The sequence below is a fragment of the Neoarius graeffei genome, chromosome 22, assembly GCF_027579695.1.
Source record: "Neoarius graeffei isolate fNeoGra1 chromosome 22, fNeoGra1.pri, whole genome shotgun sequence".
Lineage (NCBI taxonomy): Eukaryota > Metazoa > Chordata > Actinopteri > Siluriformes > Ariidae > Neoarius > Neoarius graeffei.
In genome coordinates, this window is record NC_083590.1 from 54,746,367 (window position 1) to 54,769,159 (window position 22,793).

Consider the following 22,793-nt stretch of genomic DNA (forward strand, 5'->3'; position numbering starts at 1 on the left):
TTCCATGCCTACAACATGGCCGGCCTCCCTGATGATCTTATTGAGTCTGTTAGTGTCCTTCACCTTCAAGCCGCTGCCCCAGCAAACGACAGCGTACAGGATGGTGCTGGCTACCACAGACTCATAGAACATCCGCAGCATCGCTCGGCAGATGTTGAAGGACCTTAGCCGTCTCAGAAAATGGAGACGGCTCTGGCCCTTTTTGTATACAGTGTCCATGTTTTTGGACCAGTCCAGTTTATTGTCCAAGTACAACCCCAGGTACTTATATTCCTCCACCATGTCCACACTGACCCCTTGGATGTTAACAAGATTCACCAGAGCCCTGATTCTCTTCAGATTGACCACCAGTTCTTTCGTCTTCGTCACGTTGAGCTGTAGGTGGTTCTTCCTGCTCCACGTGACAAAGTTGTCCACCACCATCCTGTACTCGCTCTCATCACCACCGGTAATACGTCCAACCACTGCAGAGTCATCAGAAAATTTCTGGAGGTGGCAGGTCTCCGTGCAGTAGTTGAAATCAGTGGTGTAGAGAGTGAAAAGGAAAGGAGAAAGAACAGTCCCTTGCGGAGCCCCGGTATTGCTGATCACTCTGTCCGACACACAGCCCTGCAAACGCACGTACTGTGGTCTGCCAGTCAAATAATCTACAATCCAGGACACCAGTGGGGCATCCACCTGCATCGCTGTCAACTTCTCACCCAGCAGAGCTGGCTGGATGGTATCAAAAGCACTAGAGAAATCAAAAAACATGATCCTCACAGTGCTGGCTGGCTTGTCCAGGTGTCCGTAGACTTTGTTGAGCAGGTAGATGATTGCGTCCTCTACTCCAAGACAGGGCTGGTAGGCAAACTGAAGGGGGTCAAGAAGTGGTTGGACCATAGGCCGGATCTGCTCCAGGATGAGTCTCTCCAGGGTCTTCATAATGTGTGATGTCAATGCCATGGGCCTGTAGTCTTTGAGGTCGCTAGGAAGTGGCTTCTTCGGTACAGGGACAAGGCATGATGTCTTCCACAGCACGGGGACCCTCTGAAGACCCAGGCTCATGTTGAAGACATGCTGAAGTACTCCACTTAGCTGGAGGGCACAGGTCTTCAGGGCCCTAGGGCTAACACCATCCGGGCCTGCTGATTTTCCTGCATGGAGTCTCTTCAGCTGTCTTCTCACTTGCTCCTCGTTGATGATCAGTGTGGGGGTGACGGGTGGGGGAGGGATGAAGGTGTTTCTTGGGGGGGGTGCTCAGCCAGGGGGTCTGTTGAGGAGGTGCAAGCGAAGTCATGAAATGGGGATGAGGTAGGGCAAGAAGACGCAGGGGAGGGGAGAAAATGTAAAGTGTGTGGTTGTAGCCATCCCGCAGAAGAATGGTGGTGGTGGGTTGGGGTCACGCCATCAAATCTGTTAAAGTTGATATTCAGCTCATTCGCCCTTTCCACATTGCCATCCACTCCTTCACTGTTGGTTGGCTTGTAACCAGTGATGGTCTTCATTCCACTCCACACCTCTCTCATGTTGTTCTGTTGGAGTTTCCACTCCAGTTTCTTCCTGTACTTATCCTTGGCCTCCCTGATCGTTGCTCTCAGTTCACGCTGTACTCCTCGCACCTCCTCCTTATTGCCGGCTCTGAAAGCCCCCTTTTTCTCATTTAAGAGGGCTTTGATGTCCTTCGTTACCCACGGCTTGTTGTTGGGGTAACAGCTGACAGTCCTAGCTGGGACAATGGTGTCCACACAGAAGTTGATGTATCCCGTGATGTACTCTGTGAGCCCATCAATGTTGTCTCCGTGGGGCTCACACAGTGTCTGCCAGTCTGTCACCTCGAAGCATCCCTTCAGTGTCTTGTTAGCCTCGTCTGTCCATCTCCTCACTATCTTTGATGTGGTGGGCAGTCTCTTCACCAGAGGCACATAGCAGGGGGAGAGGTGAATCAGGTTGTGGTCTGACCTGCCCAGTGGGGGGAGGGGGGAAGAGCTGTAAGCCTCTTTAACATTAGCATACAGCAGGTCTATTGTTCTTCCCTCTCTGGTAGGACAGTTCACAAATTGGGTGAAAGTGGAAAGTGTTGTGTCCAAATCAATATGATTAAAGTCACCCGAGATAGCAATGAATGCGCTCGGGTGTTGAGTCTGTAGCCGGGCTGTTGCAGAGTGGATAGTGTCACAAGCAGTGTTCGGGTTTGCAGAGGGGGGAACATAAACAGTCACCATGATAACATTGGAAAACTCCCTGGGCAGATAATATGGACGAAGTCCGACAGCACACAGTTCAACATCCGGGCTGCAGATGCGCTCCTTCACGGTGATGTGAGCTGGGTTACACCACCGGTTGTTCACAAGAACAGCAAGCCCTCCCCCTTTGCGCTTACCACTCCTGTCGCAGTCTCTGTCCGCACGCACCATGTGAAAGCCCTTGATTGTAGCATTGTTGTCAGGAACATCCCTGTGCAGCCATGTCTCCATGAAGCACATTAAACTGCACTCCCGATACTCCATCTGACTTTGGGCCAGTGCTGTCAGCTCGTCCGTTTTATTCCCGAGGGACCTCACGTTCCCGTTGATGATTGAGGGGAGACACAGCTTATAAGATTTTTCAATAAGCTTCCGTTGTCTCAAAGCCACCCTCTTCCTCCATAACTTCTTATTTCCTCTGCATCCTCTGTGTGTTTTCCGCCAAATTTCTGCAGGGTTCTCTTCCGGTCTTGTTGCTAGAGCGGCCGGCTTCAGTTCAATCAGCTGATCCCTGGTGTAAACAATGCGGGCAGCGTGGAGTTGTTGCGTGGCTGCGCTGAAAAAAAGTTTTGCGACTGCAAGCAAAAACACCAAGACTCTTGCAACCCTCATAGTGGCTTGATTACAGTGTTATGGTAACGGTAAAAAAAAAAAAAAGATAAGTAGAAAAAATAGAGAAAAAGGATCAGGAGCATTTGTTGCAGGCTGCATGTGAGCTGGCACATGGGTTATGGCCTAACCCTTCCTTTCTCCCAAAGACCTTTTCATCTTTTTACACAAACTAGCCCCTCAGTCTGGCAGCTTTTGAGCCCTCAACTCAAGAGGATGAGCAGGGGCAGAGTGCATACTTAGTGTGCCCAGTGTGAGCATTAAAGACTTATGTTGAAACCACTGCTGACTTCCAGCAGTCAGATTCACTGTTTGTCTGTCATACAGGGCATAGATAAGCTCATGCCTTGTCCAAACAGCAGCTGTCGAAATGGATTGTAGATGCTATTGTCTATGCCTATAGGGGCAGTGGTCTCCCAATCCCTCATGTGAGGGGTCACTCAACGAGGAGCGTGTCTATGTCATGGGTGGCCCTATGAGGGGTTCCTCTTTCAGATATCTGTGCAGCTGCATCATGGACATCAACCTGCACATTTGCAAGATTCTATAGGGTTAATGTGGTCTCTCACAACCCAGTGGCAACAGCCATTCTTCCTACTCCTTCACAGCTCTCTTAAAGGGGCAAGTAGGTCTTGCTTGTTTCCTTGTTGGTATTAGTCATCCAGGTGCTTAAAGCACCGCCTCTGGCAGTCAGTAAAAATGAAATAGAATGATGGTTACATATGTAACCACGGTTCTATGAATTCTAAATGACCGCCAGAGTTTGGCAGTCACTCGGAATACTTGCAAGAAGATTGCCAAGAGTTCACTTCCTGGGTGAACGTGCCTTTAGTGCTGGGGCGAGGGGCATACATCACCCAGGTCACAGGTGACTTTGTTGATAAGCACTCAACCTGCACATGCATGTGGTGGGCATCCAGGTGCTTAAAGCACCGCTTCTGGTGGTCATCCAAAATTCACAGAACCGCACTTACATACGTAACCATCGGTTAAAGGCTATAACTCATTATTCCTGCTACAGTTAATTCAAAAACACTCACACAGATCCTTACCTTTTTCGATTCTGTTTTAGGAGTCCCATCAACTTTATTATTCATCTTCTGGTTTTGGTTAAGTTTATCCATGCCAAACTCTGGGCTGGGAGCCATACCTGGGAAAACCGAAGGAAGCATTTGTGCACTATATGCATTTCACAATTCAACTTGGCACATGAATCAACCAAGGAACTTCTTTAATAAGGAGTATCATAACGGACAAAAAGATTTTACGCCAAGAAATCTTTAAGCTTCTACCACTTCTAACACAGGAGTATCTCTGTAGGTACCCGGTTCCATGTTGTCAGACACTTATGACACATTACGAGTCTATCAGTGACCAAAACAAGCACTTTACTTTGACGTGGAGGTTTGCCCCATAGAATTCCATTGTATGCTCTTACAATATTCTAACCCAATACTAGATCAATTACAATTGTTTTTGTCCCAAGTAAATACAGGGGTGCTTGAAAGTTTGTGAACGCTTTAGAATTTTCTATATTTCTGCATAAATATGACCTAAAACATCATCAGATTTTCACACAAGTCCTAAAAGTAGATAAAGAGAACATGGTTAAAAAAATGAGACAAAAATATTATACTTGGTCATTTATTTATTGAGGAAAATGATCCAATATTACATATCTGTGAGTGGCAAAAGTATGTGAACCTTTGCTTTCAGTATCTGGTGTGACCCCCTTGTGCAGCAATAACTGCAACTAAACATTTCCAGTAACTGTTGATCAGTCCTGCACACCGGCTTGGAGGAATTTTAGCCCGTTCCTCCGTACAGAACAGCTTCAACTCTGGGATGTTGGTGGGTTTCCTCACATGAACTGCTCGCTTCAGGTCCTTCCACAACATTTCCATTGGATTAAGGTCAGGACTTTGACTTGGCCATTCCAAAACATTAACTTTATTCTTCTTTAACCATTCTTTGGTAGAATGACTTGTGTGCTTAGGGTCGTTGTCTTGCTGCATGACCCACCTTCTCTTGAGATTCAGTTCATGGACAGATGTCCTGACATTTTCCTTTACAATTCGCTGGTATAATTCAGAATTCATTGTTCCATCAACGATGGCAAGCCGTCCTGGCCCAGATGCAGCAAAACAGGCCCAAACCATGATACTACCACCACCATGTTTCACAGATGGGATAAGGTTCTTATGCTGGAATGCAGTGTTTTCCTTTCTCCAAACATAACGCTTCTCCTTTAAACCAAAAAGTTCTATTTTGGTCTCATCAGTCCACAAAACATTTTTCCAATAGCCTTCTGGCTTGTCCACGTGATCTTTAGCAAACTGCAGACGAGCAGCAATGTTCTTTTTGGAGAACAGTGGCTTTCTCCTTGCAACCCTGCCATGCACACCATTGTTGTTCAGTGTTCTCCTGATGGTGGACTCATGAACATTAGCCAATGTGAGAGAGGCCTTCAGTTGCTTCGAAGTTACCCTGTAAGTCCTTTGGGTTTACCCTGGGTTCCTTTGTGACCTCGCTGACTATTACACACCTTGCTCTTGGAGTGATCTGCCATGATACACTTCCACAAACATGTGTTGTGAAGATCAGACTTTGATAGATCCCTGTTCTTTAAATAAAACAGCATGCCCACTCACACCTGATTGTCATCCCATTGATTGAAAACACCTGACTCTAATTTCACCTTCAAATTAACTGCTAATCCTAGATGTTCACATACTTTTGCCACTAACAGATATGTAATATTGGATCATTTTCCTCAATAAATAAATGACCAAGTGTAATATTTTTGTCTCATTTGTTTAACTGGGTTCTCTTTATCTACTTTTAGGACTTGTGTGAAAATCTGATGATGTTTTAGGTCATTTTTAAGCTGAAATATAGAAAATTCTAAAGGGTTCACAAACTTTCAAGCACCACTGTATTTGGACCCAAAGAGTATTTGGGAAAATGAGGTCGAGGTTAAAAAATCCTGGTACTCTCCTTTAAGGTCTTTTTGGAGACTCTGCACAAATGCTGCACCTAACATATTCCTATAATAAACATGTGCTAGGTTACTGTGCTGCTTTGGATAAGGACAGTTAAACCTGCAGTAAATCATCAGCATAAGGCTGGGCAAGGTTTGATTTTTGATGTTTGTAGTGTTCTCGTACACAGTGTTGTCTTACTTGACACCAGAATAACCCTTCAAGTTGAATGCAAAGGGTGGAAGGATACATCTGGAGACAGGACAGTAGTCTTTACAGTAGATAAAGGAGTTCAGTTTTGGCCTTATCATGCATCTTGCCTCCCTGTCTAATGAAATGTGCGAAAGCCTACCCAGTACTCTGACTACACGATGCCTGCATTTCTCCACCTGAAGACTTTCTGCAAATAAAATTTCTGTAGGGTTGTATTTATTATTAAAAAAAAAAAGTGCTCACCTGCAGAGTTGTTGGCCACGTTACCACCCATGGGGTACGGCCCTGCCTGGTTCATTATCCCATGCATGCTGTTCATAGGCGGCACATACGGAGAACCAGCTCCCATCATCCCCTGGGTCATACTGGGATAACCAGGAGGCCTGGAGAAAGCAAGTTATTCAGCTGAATAAAACCAATGACTGGCTATGCCTCACAATAGTACAACCCCGATTCCAAAAAAGTTGGGACAAAGTACAAATTGTAAATAAAAACGGAATGAATAATTTACAAACCTCAAAAACTGATATTGTATTCACAATAGAACATAGACAACATATCAGATGTCGAAAGTGAGACATTTTGAAATTTCATGCCAAATATTGGCTCATTTGAAATTTCATGACAGCAACACATCTCAAAAAAGTTGGGACAGGGGCAATAAGAGGCTGGAAAAGTTAAAGGTACAAAAAAGGAACAGCTGGAGGACCAAATTGCAACTCATTAGGTCAATTGGCAATAGGTCATTAACATGACTGGGTATAAAAAGAGCATCTTGGAGTGGCAGCGGCTCTCAGAAGTAAAGATGGGAAGAGGATCACCAATCCCCCTAATTCTGCACCGACAAATAGTGGAGCAATATCAGAAAGGAGTTCGACAGTGCAAAATTGCAAAGAGTTTGAACATATCATCATCTACAGTGCATAATATCATCAAAAGATTCAGAGAATCTGGAAGAATCTCTGTGCGTAAGGGTCAAGGCCGGAAAACCATACTGGGTGCCCGTGATCTTCGGGCCCTTAGACGGCACTGCATCACATACAGGCATGCTTCTGTATTGGAAATCACAAAATGGGCTCTGGGGCGGCACGGTGGTGTAGTGGTTAGCGCTGTCGCCTCACAGCAAGAAGGTCCTGGGTTCGAGCCCCGGGGCCGGCGAGGGCCTTTCTGTGCGGGGTTTGCATGTTCTCCCCGTGTCCGCGTGGGTTTCCTCCGGGTGCTCCGGTTTCCCCCACAGTCCAAAGACATGCAGGTTAGGTTAACTGGTGACTCTAAATTGAGCGTAGGTGTGAGTGTGAATGGTTGTCTGTGTCTATGTGTCAGCCCTGTGATGACCTGGCGACTTGTCCAGGGTGTACCCCGCCTTTCGCCCGTAGTCAGCTGGGATAGGCTCCAGCTTGCCTGCGACCCTGTAGAAGGATAAAGCGGCTAGAGATAATGAGATGAGATGAGATGAGAAAATGGGCTCTGGAATATTTCCAGAGAACATTATCTGTGAACACAATTCACTGTGCCATTCGCCATTGCCAGCTAAAACTCTATAGTTCAAAGAAGAAGCCGTATCGAAACATGATCCAGAAGCGCAGACGTCTTCTCTGGGCCAAGGCTCATTTAAAATGGACTGTGGCAAAGTGGAAAACTGTTCTGTGGTCAGATGAATCAAAATTTGAAGTTCTTTATGGAAATCAGGGACGCCGTGTCATTCGGACTAAAGAGGAGAAGGACGACCCGAGTTGTTATCAGCGCTCAGTTCAGAAGCCTGCATCTCTGATGGTATGGGGTTGCATTAGTGCGTGTGGCATGGGCAGCTTACACATCTGGAAAGACACCATCAATGCTGAAAGGTATATCCAGGTTCTAGAGCAACATATGCTCCCATCCAGACGACGTCTCTTTCAGGGAAGACCTTGCATTTTCCAACATGACAATGCCAAACCACATACTGCATCAATTACAGCATCATGGCTGCGTAGAAGAAGGGTCCGGGTACTGAACTGGCCAGCCTGCAGTCCAGATCTTTCACCCATAGAAAACATTTGGCGCATCATAAAACGGAAGATACAACAAAAAAGACCTAAGACAGTTGAGCAACTAGAATCCTACATTAGACAAGAATGGGTTAACATTCCTATCCCTAAACTTGAGCAACTTGTCTCCTCAGTCCCCAGACGTTTACAGACTGTTGTAAAGAGAAAAGGGGATGTCTCACAGTGAGGAAACATGGCCTTGTCCCGACTTTTTTGAGATGTGTTGTTGTCATGAAATTTAAAATCACCTAATTTTTCTCTTTAAATGATACATTTTCTGGGCGGCACGGTGGTGTAGTGGTTAGCGCTGTCGCCTCACAGCAAGAAGGTCTGGGTTCGAGCCCCGGGGCCGACGAGGGCCTTTCTGTGCGGAGTTTGCATGTTCTCCCCGTGTCCGTGTGGGTTTCCTCCGGGTGCTCCGGTTTCCCCCACAGTCCAAAGACATGCAGGTTAGGTTAACTGGTGACTCTAAATTGAGCGTAGGTGTGAATGTGAGTGTGAATGGTTGTCTGTGTCTATGTGTCAGCCCTGTGATGACCTGGCGACTTGTCCAGGGTGTACCCCGCCTTTCACCCGTAGTCAGCTGGGATAGGCTCCAGCTCGCCTGCGACCCTGTAGAACAGGATAAAGCGGCTAGAGATAATGAGATGAGATGAGATGATACATTTTCTCAGTTTAAACATTTGATATGTCATCTATGTTCTATTCTGAATAAAATATGGAATTTTGAAACTTCCACATCATTGCATTCCGTTTTTATTTACAATTTGTACTTTGTCCCAACTTTTTTGGAATCGGGGTTGTATAAAAGACTACATTTATACTCAGGGGAAAGGTTGTGACCTCATTTCCTCCCTTCAGAAAAAAAATAAAACGGGGCTGCATGCAGCGACTGGCTGGCCCACGTACCGAGGGTGCATCAATGCCCGTTTCATGAGCAATTATTGGCATGTGGATGTTATTATGTCATATATACGCTGAACATACATGTGAATGCTGAGCCACACCCTACATCATAAATGGGAATTATGCAACACCATCTGTTTGGACTGCATCATGGGTTATTTGATCACATTGCCATGGCAACACTATTCAAAACAGCAACTTTTTTTTTTGCAAGAATTTGTTAATGACAAGCCGATCCAATGTGATATGAAACTGATCTGTGAGAAGAACACTGAAAAGATTGATTTATTCGCCACTTCCTGTTGCCAGGTGGTGGTATTAGGACAATGATTCTCATGTATGTAACTATGCCTCCTTATTTAACAGCCATGGTAAGAATCTCATGAAATATCTACAAGGAGGACAGAAACATTGAGGTTTTGAATTGCCTCACTTCCTACTAAATTTGGTACAAGTAAGTGAAACTGGATTCTGATCTGGGTTCCTGAAAAACAGCTAGTCGAAATCATCTCCACTTCCCATGAGTAACCGCACCCTTGTACCGAGCATGCCTTTGGATTTTTGTGCAAAACCATGCACCAAGTTCCACGTTATTTGATCAAACTAAGCCCTACCCCACTAGGATTAATTGGCACATGGTGTTTATCTCAGCATTAAAAAAAAAATTATTGAGCTGCATATTTGAATACTTAGACACCAAGAGAGGGCAAAAATCCTAGGACTAGTCAGCAAAAATAGGTTTTGCATAAGATGCATGTTATTACAAATATCCTCGGGTGGGGGGCGGCACGGTGGTGTAGTGGTTAGCGCTGTCGCCTCACAGCAAGAAGGTCCTGGGTTCGAGCCCCGGGGCCGGCGAGGGCCTTTCTGTGCGGAGTTTGCATGTTCTCCCCGTGTCCGCGTGGGTTTCCTCCGGGTGCTCCGGTTTCCCCCACAGTCCAAAGACATGCAGGTTAGGTTAACTGGTGACTCTAAATTGAGCGTAGGTGTGAATGTGAGTGTGAATGGTTGTCTGTGTCTATGTGTCAGCCCTGTGATGACCTGGCGACTTGTCCAGGGTGTACCCCGCCTTTCACCCGTAGTCAGCTGGGATAGGCTCCAGCTCGCCTGCGACCCTGTAGAACAGGATAAAGCGGCTAGAGATAATGAGATGAGATGAGATCCTCGGGTGGGGCTAAATGGTCTAAAAGAAATTTCACTGTAGAACATTTTTACAAGAGACACTTTTTTTTAAATACCATGAATAATGTCCCCTTGTGGATTATTTGGTTGAGACTGCGTCATTCACTAATGGATCATTAGTAGGCTCTACCATTCACATTTTGTGACTGTAGCTTAATGCTAACCCTGTCAAATGCCATGCCTGCTGAAATCTGATTGGCTGATGGTGGCCATGTTTTATTTTAAGTAATCAGGTCATCACAGATCAACTGACAGATTAGCAAATTAGCTAAAAATCTTTTTGTTTGGGAGACCCCATGGAATACATGGCAAAAAAAAAAAAAAAGCACTTCTCTATAACACCAGCGTTCAGCACATCAGGCTCATCTCTCTCTCGCCGGAGCAGCTGGAGGGATTACTACCTACTGACAACGTTTCACGTCTGTAGCACCTACCATTTGGTTTGCATGATCAGTTTTATTGCAGAAAAATAATACATTTTTTAATAACAATGCAAAGTTTTTATAACAAATCCTAGGGAGTGTGTGGCCCCTATAATAATATTAATAACCTTAATTTCAATATGTTTACAAGCAAGACTCCTAAAAATTCAACAATAGCAAGATCTGTGGGGTCTAACAACATTTTTTTTTTTTTTTATTAGTTCATACTGCCAGCTTGGAGTGAAATAAGAAAACTAAAAATCCTAACAAATATAACAGGGTTCCAACACCTTTGATATTTGGACACCTATTAATAAAAATCCTAACAGATACAACTGTGTTTTTCACACCTTTGGTGATTGCGCACCAGTAATAATAATAATAATAATAATAACAACATTGGGCGGCACGGTGGTGTAGTGGTTAGTGCTGTCGCCTCACAGCAAGAAGGTCCGGGTTTGAGCCCCGTGGCCGGCGAGGGCCTTTCTGTGCGGAGTTTGCATGTTCTCCCCGTGTCCGCGTGGGTTTCCTCCGGGTGCTCCGGTTTCCCCCACAGTCCAAAGACATGCAGGTTAGGTTAACTGGTGACTCTAAATTGAGCGTAGGTGTGAATGTGAGTGTGAATGGTTGTCTGTGTCTATGTGTCAGCCCTGTGATGACCTGGCGACTTGTCCAGGGTGTACCCCGCCTTTCGCTCGTAGTCAGCTGGGATAGGCTCCAGCTTGCCTGCGACCCTGTAGAACAGGATAAAGCGGCTACAGATAATGAGATGAGATGAATAACAACATTTTTTGTTGGTGGGGGTGTTTCAAATTATTCTATACGGACAATGTGTGTGTGTGTGTGTGTGTGTATCCCCAAGCCTTGACAACCCTATTATTTTTTATTCCAGACTTATAATTTCAGACTACTGTAACATACTGTATCTGTAAAATAAGTGACAACTAATCTAGCTTCGCTTCCAAAGGGAACAATCACGTTCAGAGCACACCAAGAAATGTCCGAGGAGTAGCCTTCATTATATTTTTGTTCATTTTCAGTTCTTTGACTGAATCAGAGATACTATGATGATGTCAAGGAACTAGCCAACGCAGATGGACAAGTAACTTCGTCCATTTTTCAATGTCGAAATGGCGCATAAACCCAAACAAAAATTAAAAATACGCCTTAACGTGACTCACAGTTACGTTTCAAAGTAGTAGCATACAAATTCAGTCTTCGCAGTTAGAAAAATATTTGTAAAATAAATGAATAAAACAAAATGGGAGACTGTGAATAGGTCTCAACCTCATTTGAAAATCAAGCGACCCCACACAGGGTCATGACCCCTAGGTTGGGAACCCCTGTTCTAAACAGGGCCTTTAGAAGTCCTTTGTGTTTGCCTGTCTGTGTAGTGGAGTCAGAAAACATCAGTGTTTTGTACAAGTAGACCCATCTTAACGCTAACGGTTTATTTGGTGTCTTTACAGTCATTCATACCATCTGTTAGAAAAGGTGCAGACCTCGTCTGGTCTAACCCAAAAAAAAAATCATCATTCGATTCGGACAACTGACGTTTGGAGAAAACACAATACAAACAGACTGTCTTCAGTAGCAGTGCTGAGATAAGTCTGAAAAAGATTATATATCCAGTTTAACTCTTTTTTTTTTTTTTAACCAAGCATTAATGCAGCGCAAGAAACGTGCAGTGTCTCAATCCCCATCAACCCTATGAGCTGGTAAAGCAACAGTGCCAAGAACATTTTATAAAGTACAGTGGCGCTTGAAAGTTTGTGAACCCTTTAGAATTTTCTATATTTCTGCATAAATATGACCTAAAACATCATCAGATTTTCACACGAGTCCTAAAAGTAGATAAAGAGAACCCAGTTAAACAAATGAGACAAAAATATTATACTCCGTCATTTATTTATTGAGGAAAATGATCCAATATTACATATCTGTGAGTGGCAAAAGTATGTGAACCTCTAGGATTAGCAGTTAATTTGAAGGTGAAATTAGAGTCAGGTGTTTTCAATCAATGGGATGACAATCAGGTGTGAGTGGGCACCCTGTTTTATTTAAAGAACAGGGATCTATCAAAGTCTGATCTTCACAACATGTTTGTGGAAGTGTATCATGGCACGAACAAAGGAGATTTCTGAGGACCTCAGAAAAAGCGTTGTTGATGCTCATCAGGCTGGAAAAGGTTACAAAACCATCTCTAAAGAGTTTGGACTCCACCAATCCACAGTCAGACAGATTGTGTACAAATGGAGGAAATTCAAGACCATTGTTACCCTCCCCAGGAGTGGTCGACCAACAAAGATCACTCCAAGAGCAAGGCGTGTGATAGTCGGCAAGGTCACAAAGGACCCCAGGGTAACTTCTAAGCAACTGAAGGCCTCTCTCACATTGGCTAATGTTAATGTTCATGAGTCTGCCATCAGGAGAACACTGAACAACAATGGTGTGCATGGCAGGGTTGCAAGAAGAAAGCCACTGCTCTCCAAAAAGAACATTGCTGCTCATCTGCAGTTTGCTAAAGATCATGTGGACAAGCCAGAAGGCTATTGGAAAAATGTTTTGTGGATGGATGAGACCAAAATACGACTCTCTGGTTTAAATGAGAAGCGTTATGTTTGGAGAAAGGAAAACACTGCATTCCAGCATAAGAACCTTATCCCATCTGTGAAACATGGTGGTGGTAGTATCATGGTTTGGGCCTGTTTTGCTGCATCTGGGCCAGGACGGCTTGCCATCATTGATGGAACAATGAATTCTGAATTATACCAGCGAATTCTAAAGTAAAATGTCAGGACATCTGTCCATGAACTGAATCTCAAGAGAAGGTGGTTCATGCAGCAAGACAACGACCCTAAGCACACAAGTCGTTCTACCAAAGAATGGCTAAAGAAGAATAAAGTTAATGTTTTGGAATGGCCAAGTCAAAGTCCTGACCTTAATCCAATGGAAATGTTGTGGAAGGACCTGAAGCGAGCAGTTCATGTGAGGAAACCCACCAACATCCCAGAGTTGAAGCTGTTCTGTACGGAGGAACGGGCTAAAATTCCTCCAAGCCGGTGTGCAGGACTGATCAACAGTTACCGCAAACGTTTAGTTGCAGTTATTGCTGCACAAGGGGGTCACACCAGATACTGAAAGCAAAGGTTCACATACTTTTGCCACTCACAGATATGCAATATTGGATCATTTTCCTCAATAAATAAATGACCAAGTATAATATTTTTGTCTCATTTGTTTAACTGGGTTCTCTTTATCTACTTTTAGGACTTGTGTGAAAATCTGATGATGTTTTAGGTCATATTTATGCAGAAATATAGAAGATTCTAAAGGGTTCACAAACTTTCAAGCACCACTGTATATAAAGCAGGTCTTTATTTTTAATTTTGTGTGAAAACATCATCAGCTAAGTAACGAACCAGTTCAGAAGTTACACGAGCACTGGATTAGTTGATTACTTGCCCCTACCACTAGTCACCACTTCGCATGCCCAAGAGAACATCTGCTTCCATGGGTACCGGTGTCTGTCTGTCTGTCACCATTCTCACTGTTACAGAAACTAAAACAGGTTGTGGTTGAGTCCCTGCTTGGTACTTCATCTTCAGATCAAGTGCTCCAGGACCCTACCTGTGTATGGAGTTAGATGGACCATGGTGCATCCCTGCTGAGGTTGGATCTTGGGGTTTTCTGTTCATGCCAGGTGGAGGGCACATCCCTGAAGCCACTTGAGGTGGTATACCAGCCATGTTGGGACTCATTCCAGGACCATACGGCCTTGAGCCCATCTGTCCTGGACCCATGCGCCCAGGAGGCATACCACTATATGCACTGCCTCCTCCCTGCCCTGACATGGGATTCATCGGGCTGCCCATGCCTGGACCACCAGGATAGTTAGCACCAGGCATGCCAGCATAGCCTTGCTGCCTCGGGTAGCCTGTGGAAGAGAGTGTACACTGTGAAGGCTGTCCAAGAAAACCGACATTTAAAAATCTGAGCAGGCAGCTGACTGTCATCTCCTCCTCGTGATCATACAGCAACGATAAGAATGACCAATCTGTAATGGGTAAGAGGGCACGTGCAGGATCTCAAGCCACTGCCACAGAAAAATCATTCTCTTCTAATACAGAGGCTAGTATCTGGAACATCTGGCTCATTACATGCCGAGTATTCAGACCCTTGGCTAAAGCTCTCCAAACTGAGCTCAGGTGCATCACATTTTCTTTAATTATCTCGGAGATGTCTCTGCAACTTTACTGTCGTCCACCTGTGGCTAAGCCAATTAACTGGACAGGATTCAGAAAGGCGCACGCTGGTGGGTATGAGGTCTCATAATTCACAGTGCATGTCAGATCACAAACCAAGTCCAAAGAACTCTCCGTAGAGCTCCTCGATCAAACTGGAGCAGGATGAGGGTCTAAACCCACATCTAAAGCTTTCGATTTTTCAATTTAAACAAATCTGCAAAAATTTCAAAACACATTTGTCGTCATTGCACATTACTCTGCGTGGGTAGGTTTAAAAACAATTACATAAATTGAATCCACTTTCATTTTAGCTGGATATACCATCAAGCGTGTAAAAACAGGAGGGGTGTGAATACATGGCGAACCCGCCGTGTGCAGCGCTGCTAATCAGAAACACTGCGTGAGAAGAAAGAATTTAAGAACCCAAATAAGGGACAAACAAAAGAGGTAAACTACATCACTAAAGCCTGCTACATCAACTCCGACTTCAGCTCAGGCTCCTCTGAACTCTGAATACTTCAACACCAAGCGAGCTGCACAGTACTACTTCAATTCTCAATTCCAACAGCATCAAATTATGTTGAATGTAAAGTCCGTGTATTACCCTGAGGAACGTACTGCCCGCCCTGTGGCCCGTAATTGCCCAGAGAGTTGTTCTGAGGATAATGAGCCATCCCAGCATGCACTTGGCCTCCAGATGACGGTCGTGGCGATAAGGCAGAAGCAGGCTGAGGTGAGCCGTAGGCAGGCAACTGTGTGTTCCGCATGTAGACTATGGAGAAAAAAAAATCATCAAGAATTCAAAGAAACGCACACCACCATTCACAAGTTTGGAATCGCTCCCAAATCGCCTCAATTATGAGAAACGGTCAGAACAGCTGATTTTTAATGGAATATCGACAGAAGCATCACTCCTGTGTTCCACCGGCACTGCGGGGAGCTCATCTCACATTACAGTTCTTCATTATGAGAAAACCCAGTTATTACAGGCAATTCTTTTTCTGTTTTTCTTTGTTAAATGTTTCCAGAGTAAACAGGAAAAAACGTCCTTGTCCTACAGGTGTGGCATTCCAAAACTCACTAACGCAAAAAGAGAGAAAAGACGGCATGTAGAGACAGAGAGAGACAGACAGACAGAGAGAGAGAGAGAGACAGACAGACAGACAGAGAGAGAGAGAGACAGACAGACAGACAGAGAGAGAGAGACAGAGAGAGAGAGAGAGAGAGACAGACAGAGAGACAGAGAGAGAGACAGGCAGACATACAGAGAGAGAAAGAGAGAGACAAACAAACAGAGAGAGACAGACAGACAGAGAGAGACAGGCAGACATACAGAGAGAGAAAGAGAGAGAGAGACAGGCAGACATACAGAGAGAGAGAGAGAGACAGGCAGACATACAGAGAGAGAGAGAGACAGGCAGACATACAGAGAGAGAGAGAGACAGGCAGACATACAGAGAGAGAGAGACAGACAAACAGAGAGAGAGACAGACAGACAGAGAGAGACAGGCAGACATACAGAGAGAGAGAGAGAGAGAGAGAGAGGCAGACATACAGAGAGAGAGAGACAGGCAGACATACAGAGAGAGAGAGAGAGAGACAGGCAGACATACAGAGAGAGAGAGACAGACAAACAGAGAGAGAGACAGACAGACAGACAGAGAGAGACAGGCAGACATACAGAGAGAGAAAGAGAGAGAGAGACAGGCAGACATACAGAGAGAGAGAGAGAGAGAGAGAGAGAGAGAGACAGGCAGACATACAGAGAGAGAGAGAGACAGGCAGACATACAGAAAGAGAGAGAGAGAGACAGACAAACAGAGAGAGAGACAGACAGACAGAGAGAGACAGGCAGACATACAGAGAGAGACAGACAGACATACAGAGAGAGACAAAGACAGACATATGGAGAGACAGAGACAGCCAGACAAGACAAAGACAGAGAGAGAGACAGAGAGAGAGAGAGAGACAGACAGATATACAGAGAACAGACAGACAAAGCCGGACAGACAGACAGAGAGCGAGTGTGTGTGTGTGAGAGAGAGAGAATGGTAGTAAACAGTAAATGCGGAAGCGGGGTTTGGAGGGAACATGTTACGGCCCTGTGTCAGTCTCGTACAGAAGTTTCCAGAAGCCTCACCTCTGTCCTGAGCCACAGCAGACTGGTTTATGGAAGAATGCAAAATTCCATCTGACTGAACACTGGAAGGTCTGGGAGGCATCTGATTTCCTGAGAAAGGCAGAGACACAATTTCTAAATAATAAAGGAATCATCAGAGTCTTTAGCCGAAACAGCATGGAGTAATTCCATTAAACACACACACACACACACACACACACACACACACACACAGAGCTGAGGTTTGCTCATACACTACCTATCAAACATTTAAACCATGCATTCAATTCGCTAAACATTTTTCAAAGCCTTAAAGACATTAAAGACTCAGCGATGGATATGATTTATCCCACAATCATTTCTGTTATTTATTTCTAATGTATTTCTTACTTTATTATGTTTAATTTATGGATATGGATTTATTAAAGGAGGTTGTGTAAATGTTTACAGTGAAACTGATGTCCATGCATAAAGTTTATTTCTGAACCAAAATGCATCTTTTCAGAAGAAACAGTAGGGCTATTTACTTAAAATTTTAAACACTTGAAAATAATAAAAAACAATAATAATAATTTATCCCCCAAACCAGCAGGTCTCATGATCCACACGATGATCCACAGCTTCATGAGCAATCCTGACGAATTTAAACAGATCGAGTTTACAGTGTAAGAGTTTCTCTCACTCGCTGTAGAATTCCTCACGTGTTATTTTATGTTAATACCATCAGCCTTGCGCATGACAGACTCCACCCCTTTACAAAAGCCCCGCCCCAGACTACTGCTGCCCCCTCAACACACATCTGGACTAATCACAAGCTTTCCCAACATCAGCCACAGGATGAGCACGGCTACGCTTTAAAACGTGGGCATTTTCTTCATCAGGAGCGGCTCGTATCAATGTGCTCGCGGCGCTGCAAAGATTTCTTTTCTTTTAAAAATCAAATCAATACAAGGTCTTGTTTCGGGCGTCCACATCACATTATCTGCAGATACCAAGTGCTTTAAACAGGAGTTTTTTCTGTGTGAAAAAAGCGGTCATAAGGGGGAAAAACACACACACACACACACGACATGAAGTGAGACTGTGGGCTAAATACTATGGAATCAATTTTGTGCCAAAATGTTCATACGATACTTTTGAAATATCAAACAAAAACCACAAATCAAAATACAAAAAAGAAAAAAAAAGTCAATTTTTTTTAGACTGGCAAACAAATTATTCGTGTAATCGTGCAAAATATCAGTCTATTACTCTTCAGAAACCTTTTATTTTTGTTCCGCGGCTTTCTCAGTTTTGTTTGACGTAATTTATTTTGGTTGCGATTCCAGCGTTCTCGTTTGCGCTCCCTGACTTTTTGCTTGCAGTTTTGGCACAAACTTCCCGTGTGGGCGGGCTGTCCAGGAATGCATTCCCATTGGCTAACTTGTGTTTGACTGACAGCTACGCTCAGCCATTCCCCCGGAGGCTGTTACGGCCATTTCCTACTCGGATTCTGGCGGACTGTTTGCCGAGTGACCGATCCATTGACGGTAAACAAGAATCGAGTGGACTTCAGTGGCGACTATGATACTGAATTAATTCAACAAAGTGTAAAATCAATATCATAGTCGCCACTGAAGTCCACTCCATCCTTGTTTACCGTCAATGGATCGGTCACTCGTCAAACAGTCCGCCAGAATCCGAGTAGGGAATGGCTGAGCGTAGCTGTCAGTCAAACACAAGTTAGCCAATGGGAATGCGTTCCTGGACAGCCCGCCCACACGGGAAGTTTGTGCCAAAACTGCAAGCAAAAAGTCAGGGAGCGCAAACGAGAAAGCTGGAATCGCAACCAAAATAAATTACGTCAAACAAAACTGAGAAAGACGCGGAACAAAAATAAAAGGTTTCTGAAGAGTAATAGACTGATATTTTGCACGATTACACGAATAATTTGTTTGCCAGTCTAAAAAAATTGACTTTTTTTTGGTTTTTTGTATTTTGATTTGTCGTTTTTGTTTGATATTTCAGAAGTATTGTATGAACATTTTGGCACAAAATTGATTCCATAAAATACAATAGGCCAGTCAGTGATGGTCATGCAAGTGATCGTGCAGAGTGACACGCCCCATACACTGGAACTAATATCCATTTAACTCACAGTTATTCCACGAAATCGAGTCGTGCATGAGCTGATAGCCGACGAGGCGCGCAGCGCTGAGCTGTCTATAATCCGTGTACGACGAGATTGAGTGGAATAACTGTTTTATTCTCCCCACATTCACTGGATTTTGAGAAACGGGGCATTTTTATTTTTTTTCAAATTCAATAAATAAAAACTTTATACAAAACGTCTGACAAAATCACTTCCCCTTAGAATGTAAAAAACTGGCAGGAGCAAGTTGTGAAAAATGCGATCAAAATAATTCTTGAAAAATAAAAAAAAGATATGTTCTTACCATTAAATACTTTTATTCCATATTTTGCTGCTTTTTTTGTATTTTGGGGGTTTTGTTTTCATGTCGAGTTTTTATTTCGTTCTCGGTTGGTTCAGCAACACGCTCCGCCATTTTGTTTTTCTCTGCTCACGGTATACGAGCTGATATCCTAGTAGCAGAGTGGCCAATCAGAGCGCGTGATTGCTCATATCCGGTGAATGTGGAGAGAATAAAGTGATACATCCTCACTCGTTTCAGTGAGACGCGCCGCTGTACGCATCAGCACGTCATGTTACAGAGTCCTGAAAATGCGTTCGAGAGAGAAAATAAAAGTTGACAGATTAAACACACGCCATCTAATTCCAGCACAGCAGTGTTGGGCACGTTACTTTCAAAAAGTAATTAGTTATAGTTACTAGTTACTTTTCCCAAAAAGTAACTGAGTTAGTAACGGAGTTACTTTGTCATTAAAGTAACTAATTACCAGGGAAAGTAATTATTCCGTTACATTTTGTCTCCCCCCCCCAAAAAAAAAATAAAATAAAAATAAATCAAATTCAATTAGTGTAATCATAATAAAAGTGAATGTTAAATGTGTTTAATGACTGAAATGGACACTTAACAGAACCAATCAGTAACATTATCTACACTATATTAATATTTTTGTGGGACAATGTGAGAAGACATCAAATTTAATATATTTTTGTAGTTATTAAAATTGTTACTAATTACTGGCCACTGACGAGGACAAACGCTTTGTTCCTTGACATAATGTGCATTGCACATACACATTTTTGCCTTTTATTTCAAGTAATGAAAAGTCCTGGCTGTATTTCCAGTGTGAAAGCGCAGTGTTGGACTGACCGCTCGCCATCGCTGGGTCTTCTGACTGAAAGAGTGCGCAGTAGTGCAGTAGGCGTGGCCTACCTACGTATGTTGTCCAAATCTACTCTGATTGGCTTACTGTGCCGTTGTCTCGTGTCTCCCCGCCCCACACTAAAGCAGAGGAAAGAAAGGCTGAACGAGCAGCGTGCCAGATTAAAACAGCTTTAATAAAGTAACGCATAGTATTTTATTGTAAGTAACGGGAACGGTGTTATAACGATGTAAAAAGTAATTAGTTAGATTACTCGTTACTAAAAAAAGTAACGCCGTTAGTAACGCCGTTATTTCTAATGCCGTTATTCCCATCGCTGCAGCACAGATTACACGAAAGAACCGCAAGTTGGTGTTTTTTGTTTAAATGAAAGGGTTAGAGCTGTTCCGTTTACCGTGTTTATTATTCGACAAACCACTAATCCCCATCTGCCTACAAGCGAGAGAGAGAGAGAGAGCGAGAGCGAGAGAGCAGCTGGAGGAAACGCTCTACCCAGGAACAGAAACCTTACATTTCTATTATTAGTTAAGCAACAACGATTGGAATATTCAAACCCGCAGAGATCCTCTCTCATGATGATGAGTGTTATTGATGTTTCGGACTAATCACTCCAGCAGGACTCTGCTCATTATGCTGCGATGGGACACACTTTCCCCTGTGATCCTGCTGCTACTGAGACGCGTCCTCCAGCATGTGGGTAGTGGACAGCTTCCAGCAGCAGCGTTGCCAGAAATCCGAATCTGGCGTACTGATGGAGATATAAAGTGTGCACGACTGTAGGCTGACTGGACTCGCAGCCCAGTGCACCAGAGGATTCGACTCATCCCTAAAACGGCTCCTTGCTGTGGTATAAACTGTTTAAGGTGATAATCTGCAATAAGTGGTGTAGTAATGCAACACTTCTGTTGAACATTTAAATCCCTGGATTGTCTTCTGCCACATTCTGGAGAAATATACGTAAAATTCTTAAATTCTCTAATTTCTGCCCACCTGCAGGTGACAGGGGTCCAGTGCGAGAAGGCGTGGCACTGGCGGGCGAGCCCACAGGTGATGGGGAAGGCCCACGGATGCCCGGCACGTGAGGCGAGGTGTGCGGGGAGAACGGCGACTGAGCCGGGTTGCTCTGCTCGCCCTGACTGCTGGAGACACCAGATGTGCTGACCCCTGGACTCAGCGCACCCTCCGTGCCTGTGGGCAGGTCATCGATCGAGCCCAGGTCCTGAAACAGAGAGGGGAAGGTCACTGTGATGAGGGACGAATCCAAACCATCAGGTTTTTAAGGGAATCAGATGAATTTAAATCACGTGTGTATAACTGCTACTTCTCACCTTGAAATAAGAATAAAACGAGCCACTATACGGACACACACAATCAGAAATTCAAGTGCATCTCACGGGTAAATTCAGGAGCAAGATCAGTGTAATTCTCCCATTTTATATTAAACTTTGGTCAAATATCTGTAACATTCTGCATTCTCTGCAATTTTTTTACTTTGCGCAATACCAGAAAAATTCAGTTGAAATCAAGCCATGTGAGGCGAATTGGTCCGCCTCTGAAAAGACTTGGCGTTTGGATTTCCCAGCAAACACTGATTTTCGTGACGTTGCATGCGGGACGCCTCCCTCTGAATCCTACGTCAGCGCTGGTTTGTTTACGAGAAAACGACCTGGTGGTTTTCTGCAAATTTCTTCAACGTTATCACGTAATTATTAAAATGGTGAACAGATGTATCGTAGGAGGGTGTAGCAACACCAATCACGATGGGATTAGTACTCATCGTTTCCCAAAAGACCGGACAATGAGAGAGAAATTTGTCAGATAATGTTATCCAGGGACACATGTCGGCCCGGGGGCATTTTGAGTTATTGACAGATTCAGAAAGTCCAGTTTCTAAGCTTTCCAATGATGCCTTCCATGTGGAGATCTGACAATATTTGAAGAACGTGTGGCCTTTTGAAAGTGTATACTTCTTAAAACAGAAAAGGGAGAAAATCGCCCTCAAAGTTTTCCATCTCAGTTACTCCGGGTGCAGGGCGGGCACATAATGCTGCTCATTTGCATGACATTAAGGAAAACCCTACCCACTACAATGTTACTTTCATGTAAACAAAGATCACCACGTCAATTTTCCTTCCATGCAAAGTATCCCCAACACAATTATGAAGTACAAAAATAAGTCCTAAAGTATACTTTAACGTTTTGTGGTTGAAAAATGACTCACACCGTAAGAAAGAAAGATAGCACGATGATGACACAACTAACACAACGCTAGTTTCATGTAACCAAACCACAACACTCTCCGTTACATGCAAAAATAACCACACAGCCTTAGATTAATAAACTCACCCCATCAGAAAGAGAAACGGCGCTTTGCACACACCAATGCCTCCGATGGAATGTAGTCCTAGAACACTTTCTTTTGGTTGGGTTTTTTTTGCTAGAAATGGTGATCTCCGATGTAACTACCGTGCGTCTGTTTGCTTCGCGGTGTTTCAGCTCCTCTGCGCTCTGTTTAGTAACTCATTCCATAGTGAAATCACACACCTGTATGCAGCTTAAGTAGCCACGAGC

General features: G+C 44.0%; 1 protein-coding gene across 2 annotated transcripts in view; it reads right to left on the reverse strand.

The window, feature by feature from the left end:
• Positions 1-22,793, reverse strand: part of arid1ab (AT-rich interactive domain 1Ab) — a 180,372-nt gene that overhangs the window by 28,634 nt on the left and 128,945 nt on the right. For both annotated transcript variants that reach the window (XM_060904975.1, XM_060904974.1), the window contains exons 5-10: positions 21,213-21,441; positions 16,953-17,042; positions 15,417-15,584; positions 14,196-14,502; positions 6,272-6,411; positions 3,887-3,984 (exon numbers count right to left, since the gene is read on the reverse strand). In XM_060904975.1, the coding sequence (XP_060760958.1) occupies positions 3,887-3,984; positions 6,272-6,411; positions 14,196-14,502; positions 15,417-15,584; positions 16,953-17,042; positions 21,213-21,441 (1,032 nt within the window). The remainder of the gene's footprint in view (positions 1-3,886; positions 3,985-6,271; positions 6,412-14,195; positions 14,503-15,416; positions 15,585-16,952; positions 17,043-21,212; positions 21,442-22,793) is intronic.